We start from the raw sequence: 7,500 nt of genomic DNA, 5'->3' as shown, positions 1-7,500 counted from the left end.
CAAGTAGGAGCCTGACCAGTTTGTTTTGGGAGGTCTGGAGCCTTGTTTTAAGGGCCTTTGAGGTGCTGTGGTACCAAGAGGTGGATGCATAGTCAAAGAAACCTTGTACGAGGGCTCCTGTTAAGGTCTTCAAGGTGTTTTCGCTGACCAGTGAGGAGATCCTTTAAAGGAATCTTGTTCTTTGATTGACTTTTTTGCTGTGCTGTGTTGTGCTGTGCTGTGCTGTGCTGTACTGTACTGTACTGTACTGTGCTGTTGCTGTGCTGTGCTGTGGTTGCTGTGTTGTGCTGTGCTGTGCTGTGCTGTCGACCTTTTTTGCTCTAAATTCAATGATGAACTGAAAGAAAACCCTGTATTGTAGAGATGCTCCGATCAGGTTTGACAACTTTTTGTATTTAATACCTTTTTTCCACATGACGTATGAAAAGTGCATTATTTTATGGCTTGCCCATTTTCTCTCTTTTTAATAATTCTGTGCAATTAGCACATTCAACACAAACAACTGTTTCCATAAAACAAACTAACATAGGCTACTTCTCTATAAGCAGAATCATGAATAGGCCTATTTAATTTATACAAAAGGAGAAGAGAGAGAGCAATGTGTTTGTGGCTCAAACTTTGTCTAATATTGTTTTAGAGCAGTGGTTCTCAAACATTCTCATGCCAAGAGCAAAGGACCCCCAATATTTTTTCAATCTACAAAAATAATCCCAAAATCGCTTATAAATTAAATAAAATAAAATTACATACTAATCGCTTATTTGGCAACACTGGCCAGAAACGACCAGTGTTGCTTCTTTTTGTCTTATTTTGTATAGACCTAGGTGGCTTGTTTCTGCCATAGAGTTATACTGGCAACACCTCTGGCTTCTAGCTAGCTGGTCTCAGTGGTCTGGTGCTGCTGCCCGTCGACTCCTCTGTGTGCGTACTGTCAGTCCCAGCTCTGTGACTGGGAGATGGGACTGTGGATAGAACTTTCTGTTACAGTTAACCCATTCTGACCTGAGATCAGATTCTAAAAAATGTCAGTCGTTCTTCGATTTTTCAAAAATAGCAGACCTACAAGCTCATAGCGCGCCACTCAGTGGCGCGCTATGAGCTTGTAGGTCTGCTATTTTTCACTCGAGGGTGTTGTTTAACGTGATTATTGCCACGACAGTGATGCGGTCAGGAACGACACAAAGTCGAGTTCCGCAAGCATCACTGAAGTGGCAATAATCACGTTAAACCAACACCCTCGAGTGTAATATTGCTATTCTACAACAGTTACCCTTAAAACTAAGAAAATCGCTGAAAAAAAATATTTTTTTAATGACAGATGTAGTCACTACGACCACAAATGTCCAAAGAAACTAGCTAGCCTAGCCACCCAGTTTGCTAGCGCTCTGGGAAAACAGAGCAGCTGAATTCTTTGTTTTGATTAGGTGGTGAACAGTGCTGGTTAAACCACGGCTAGAAGGCTGTTTCAACCAATCCGATTGCTTCCTCTTAACGACCTGTTGTAGAATTATAGATCGTCGGGGCACCGGGCCTACTTTTTGGGGCGGGGGGGGGGGGGGGGGGGGGGGGAACTTCGACTGCAAGTATCCTGTTGACCTCCGTGAGCCGCGAGCTGACCCCCGGATAGGTGCGCCGTGAGCTCACCTATCCGGGTCTGCAGAGCGGCGAGCTTCCCGCTCAGCCCCTCCTCCTTGCACCGCGAGGCGGCGGCCTGCCTGTTGTACTCCAGCACCAGGCAGCCTCCGCCCAGCAGGAAGAGCAGCGTCTCCCCGAGCAGCTCGGCGCCGAGCTCCACCAGCTCCTCCGCGCTCGGCGCTTTGATCCTCCTGGCGACGGCGCCTCCTTCGCTGGTGGTGAAGCTCATCTCCGCCCAGTGGTAGGCCTGCGCGGGAGGCATGCACACGTACGTCCTGAAGAGGTCGCTCCGTCCGGCGGCGTGCTTGATCAGGTTGGCGGCCGGCTTGCTCAGCCGCTTGACCCCCAAGTAGAAGAGCTTGGCGATGGGGAAGCCGCCGACCACCATTTTGAATACTATTCAAACTATGTATATATATAGAGCTGGGTTAGAGTGTCCGGTGTCCGGTGGGAGGGACCCGGTGAGGACTTTAACCGGATGCAGAAATCTCTGACACGACGATATCTGGGTCATTGGGTTCCTGTCTGAGAATATCTGGGTTGTGTTCGGCCAAGTATTCTGTCTCGTACGGAGTGGGTCACGAGGGCCGTAAAGCAAATGATGCTTGCCTCTAGTCTCAAATACCCGCTCTTTATATATATATAGGGCTAAGCTGGATGCTTGTGACCATGCCAGTGGGCTATATCCATATATGGAGTTCTATGATGACCTGATGTCAACACTAGCATGTTGCCGTCGTCTTCCATATATGGAGCTCTATAGGTGAAAGCCTTCGTTACAGCCAGAGCCCTCTAATAGAAGAGTTAGGACATTGAGGGGGCAGAAACCCAGAGCCCTCTAATAGAAGAGTTAGGACATTGAGGGGGGCAGAAACCCAGAGCCATCTAATAGAAGAGTTAGGACATTGAGGGGGGCAGAAACCCAGAGCCATCTAATAGAAGAGTTAGGACATTGAGGGGGCAGAAACCCAGAGCCATCTAATAGAATAGAATCTTACTATCGGTCTGTGTGCCCATTGTGAAATGATAGGCCGAGTCAAGAGGAAGGCCGACAGGCGATGCGCGATGGGAAGAGCTTCCGCTGAGCGAACTTCACCCAAGTGAACAGCAAGTGACAGCTTGCTTATAGGAAAACCTCCATTAGCTCATTATTGAGCGTGGGTATAGTCGCACATCTCTACGGTGTCTCAAAGTGCCACCGGTGTGTCCCTCTCTGTGGGCCCCGTGTTTTGCGAGGTCTCCCTGGAGGCCTCGCAGGCGTCTGGGGCTAGATGCGTGGAAGTGGCTCTCTACGGTGGTGGTGGTGTGTGAGGATGAGGTACCCTAGGAGTGGTCAGAGGCTGCGTCGGACCTCCTTCTCTTCTTCACGTGGTGGTGGTGGTGCTTCTTGGACTTTAGGTGGGCTGTCCACTCCGTGTCACCGATGATGGCCTTGTCACAGAGCTCACAGGTGTGGCGGCTTCGCGTATTGCTCTGCTGTGCCAGCTCCGCTCTGACCGGCTCAACAGCTGGCAGCGCCCCCTTTCTCAGACAGTCCAGTATCTGCAGTGCGGGGGCCAGCGCCGTCTCCTCCCACCGCAACACATCCGTCACATCCAGACCGCACACCGCAGGAACGTTGTCTCCTGGACGTTTGAGGAAACGGTTGCGGACCCATTTGTTCTGTTTTCGGGCATAGCGTCTCGTAGCCACCTTCAACGCTTCAATACCTCTGTGTTTGAGTAGGTCCTTCTCCTGCTGGGTGATGCTCTCTGGAGCCGTCAGGTACTCATGGAACTCCTTAAAACCGATTGACTGGAAGATCCCATGCTGATAGTCCTGACTGTGATCCTGGACTTTCTGTTTGTTGAAGCACCGGTGAAAGTCTCCGAGCTCCTCTATCAGTCCTGCAGACAGCATGTCATCCACACGGGCATCCAACCTCTGGTCCAGAGCATCCATGCTGGCATGCAGCCAGAAGATGCAGGGGTCTGGGTACCTCAGTGGGCCCCCCAGCCCTCCACCTCCCTCTTGGGCCTTCTGCTGCTCCAGCCAATAGCTGTGCGTCATGCCCGTTTCCTCATGCACCTGCAGGCTCCTGGCAATCTTGCGTGTATTATTGGGGTGCAACATGGCGGCCATTGCAGGATCCACCTGCGTCAGTCTCTGGTGCAGCTCAGCTCCACCCAGTTTTTCAAGCTCCACCTTCCTGTCAGGAGATCCGCTTACCGGCCCTCTCTTTGACTCATCATTCCCCAGCTCCTCCGTGTCCACCAATACCTTCCACAGTAGGGACTCGAAATAATAATTTGTTCCTCCGACGATGATTGGCAGCTTGTCTCTGCTGTGCATGTCATCGATTAGAGCCAGCGCTTTGTTCCTGAAGTCGATCACCGTGTAGCTGCTCACCAGAGGGTGTCATGATCCGTGACCTGGTCTGTCACCCTGATGCGTTTCCCTATGTTCCTTGTTTTGGGTTTTACTTTTGTGTACTTTTACCTTTTATTTTGTAGTTCTAGTGTCTCTTGGTTTCCTATGTTGCCCATGTTTACCTGCCTTGTCTAACCCTGTGATTAGTGTAGTGTTCCCCTCCTGTGCCCTGTTATTCTCCCAGCCAATCCCTGAGTTGATTTGTCTGTTGTATTTCACCTGTGTCTAGTTAGTCCTTGTCTTTTTATGTACCCTTGTGTTTTCAGTTCTCCGTTGGTTCGTTGCTTTTGTTGCCTGTGAGTATTTTTGTAGCCTTGATGCCTTGCTTGTGATCCCCTAGTTTTCCCAGTATAGTTTTCCCCTTGCTTTCCTTGTGTTCCTCGTGTTCCTAGTTTTGTTTCCGACTGCCTCTGTGTTTTGTGTATTGCTGTACCTGGACTCCTGTTTTTGGTCGCAATAAAAACACTGAACTTGACTTTCCTGCCTCTGCCTCTCACCCTGCATTTGGGTCCTACACTGAACCTGACTCACACCTGACAGAGGGTCCACGAAGCTGATCATGTGATGTCTGCACTGGGCGAGCTCCTCGGACGTCACCTTGTTGGTGATTATGTCCAAGCCTCCATACACCTGCATGGAGTCGGCGCTGATTATTTCGCCTTGAAGTCGTTTACCAATTTCGATGGCTAGTTTAGACTTTCCAGTGCCAGTAGCTCCTAAAATCACCACTAAAGGAGGTATGATGTTTCTCTGCACGGCACATTGCACACTGCGAGCGGACGCCGCCATGATGCTGTCCTCCACTGCACAAGCCCTATGCTTGAACACTGTGGTTGGCTGACGGCGAGGAGGATGTTCAGACGTGTGCTCAAATAAACGTAAAGTCCAAACAAAGATATTTATTAGCTGATCTGTCACCTCAGCATACAATGAATACTTACATAAATAAACTGTTCAGGATACATGACTACAGCTCAAAGAAACACATGGAAAACATTGTGCCTCTGCCAATCAGCAACACCTGCTGCTTGATTGGGGCCCATTACATATTTACCCAAGCAACCTGGGTCTAGCCCACGCCCTGTGGTGACATCATCAAATGAGCACTACACAATACTACCAGACATCATATGGCTCTTACAAGCTCCGTTTTGTGTTTACGATGATTATTGCTGTCGGGGGTTTTCTTATCCTCGTGTGGAAGAGCATGGCACACTGAGATGTTTCTTTGGGTCCAGGTGAATATCATGGCTTCTCCAAGAAGCTGGTGACTTGCATCTCGAGAGTTTGCAGAGTTTCTCCATTGTTTGTGCCAGGAGCGGCCGCCCTCGCATATGATCTTATCCCTGTCAGAATGATGTCATATCTTCTTGAGTAATGTTCCATATCATCAAGTCTCTTTTCAAGGTGGTTTATTTTTTCATCTTTTTCTTTTGCCTGGGTTTGTAGGGTTTTAACCTCCTTTTGCCAGGGTTTGTAGGGTTTTAACCTCCTTTTGCCTGGGTTTGTAGGGTTTTAACCTCCTTTTGCCTGGGTTTGTAGGGTTTTAACCTCCTTTTGCCTGGGCTTGTAGGGTTTTAACCTCCTTTTGCCTGGGTTTGTAGGGTTTTAACCTCCTTCATGAGGTTAGCCAACTCAGTTGGTAGCTTGACAACCTGGCTGATCTCTGCACCCATGAAGTTTAAGGCCCTTTTGATCTCCTCAATGTCCTCCTCCAACTTGCTTGTGTTTGCCTGCTTTCTAGTTGTCATTTTCAATCCGCTTCAGTTGCTCAGTGAGCTTGGCGTTCAGCTCCTGGAGCTGCTGATCCTCTCGCTTCCGATCCTCTCGCTTCCATTTTAGCACCAGATACAGCAGATATCCATATACCATCACTATCAAGGTATCCAGTATCCAGTAGGATACTGGATAGCCAGCAGGAGGCAGGAGGTATGGAGGCATGGAGGCATGAGGCATGGAGGCAGGAGGCATGGAGGCAGGAGGCATGGAGGCAGGAGGCATGGAGGCAGGAGGCATGGAGGCAGGAGGCATGGAGGCAGGAGGCGTGGAGGCAGGAGGCGTGGAGGCAGGAGGCATGGAGGCAGGAGGCATGGAGGCAGGAGGCATGGAGGCAGGAGGCATGGAGGCAGGAGGCATGGAGGCAGGAGGCATGGAGGCAGGAGGCATGGAGGCAGGAGGCATGGAGGCAGGAGGCATGGAGGCAGGAGGCATGGAGGCAGGAGGCATGGAGGCAGGAGGCATGGAGGCAGGAGGCATGGAGGCAGGAGGCATGGCTACGTACGTCCTGAAGAAGTTGCTCCGTCCGGCGCCGTACTTGATCAGGTTGACCCCCGGCCTGCTCAGCCGCTTGACCCCCGTCACGTAGACGAGCTTGGCGAGCAACATTTTGAATATAGTATTCAAAATGTGAGGACTTTATTAACCAGGATGCAGAAATCTCTGACACGACGATGTCTGGGTCATTGGGTTCCTGTCTGAGAATATCTGGGTTGTGTTCGGCCAAGTATTCTGTCTCGTACGGAGTGGGTCACGAGGGCCGTAAAGCAAATGATGCTTACCTCTAGTCTCAAATACCCGCTCTTTATATATATATAGGGCTAAGCTGGATGCTTGTGACCATGCCAGTGGGCTATATCCATATATGGAGTTCTATGATGACCTGATGTCAACACTAGCATGTTGCCGTCGTCTTCCATATATGGAGCTCTATAGGTGAAAGCCTTCGTTACAGCCAGAGCCCTCTAATAGAAGAGTTAGGACATTGAGGGGGGCAGAAACCCAGAGCCCTCTAAAAGAAGAGTTAGGACATTGAGGGGGCAGAAACCCAGAGCCCTCTAATAGAAGAGTTAGGACATTGAGGGGGCAGAAACCCAGAGCCCTCTAATAGAAGAGTTAGGACATTGAGGGGGCAGAAACCGAGCGCTCGAGCACATCCAAACAGTAAAGTCCTATCTGATTGACAGCCCCATACATCCACACAGTAAAGTCCTATCTGATTGACAGCCCCATACATCCACACAGTAAAGTCCTATCTGATTGACAGCCCCATACATCCACACAGTAAAGTCCTATCTGATTGACAGCCCCATACATCCACACAGTAAAGTCCTATCTGATTGACAGCCCCATACATCCACACAGTAAAGTCCTATCTGATTGACAGCCCCATACATCCACACAGTAAAGTCATATCTGATTGACAGCCCCATACATCCACACAGAAAAGTCCTATCTGATTGACAGCCCCATACATCCACACAGTAAAGTCCTATCTGATTGACAGCCCCATACATCCACACAGAAAAGTCCTATCTGATTGACAGCCCCATACATCCACACAGTAAAGTCCTATCTGATTGACAGCCCCATACATCCACACAGTAAAGTCCTATCTGATTGACAGCCCCATACATCCACACAGAAAAGTCCTATCTGATTGACAGCCCCATACATCCA

At 49.7% G+C, this 7,500-nt stretch overlaps 2 protein-coding genes across 2 annotated transcripts in view; both read right to left on the bottom strand.

The window, feature by feature from the left end:
* The window catches only part of LOC310865891 (optic atrophy 3 protein homolog), a gene marked incomplete at both ends in the record, with an annotated part of 6,856 nt that extends 4,833 nt beyond the window's left edge, over positions 1–2,023 (bottom strand). Inside the window, one exon of the mRNA XM_083775096.1 lies at positions 1,645–2,023. Within this exon, the coding sequence (XP_083631222.1) occupies positions 1,645–2,023 (379 nt within the window). The remainder of the gene's footprint in view (positions 1–1,644) is intronic.
* Positions 2,024–2,958: 935 nt separating this feature from the next.
* LOC310865890 (tRNA dimethylallyltransferase-like) lies at positions 2,959–4,833 on the bottom strand (the record flags this gene model as incomplete). The annotated part of the gene is made up of 2 exons (XM_083775095.1): positions 2,959–4,028; positions 4,578–4,833. The coding sequence occupies 2 exons, from the start codon at positions 4,831–4,833 to the stop codon at positions 2,959–2,961; spliced, it is 1,326 nt and encodes a 441-aa protein (XP_083631221.1).
* Positions 4,834–7,500: the final 2,667 nt, after the last annotated feature.

Source organism: Protomyctophum parallelum (assembly GCF_964188405.1).
Source record: "Protomyctophum parallelum genome assembly, chromosome: 10".
In the NCBI taxonomy this organism is placed as follows: domain Eukaryota; kingdom Metazoa; phylum Chordata; class Actinopteri; order Myctophiformes; family Myctophidae; genus Protomyctophum; species Protomyctophum parallelum.
This window is presented reverse-complemented; position numbering and strand designations above follow the sequence as displayed.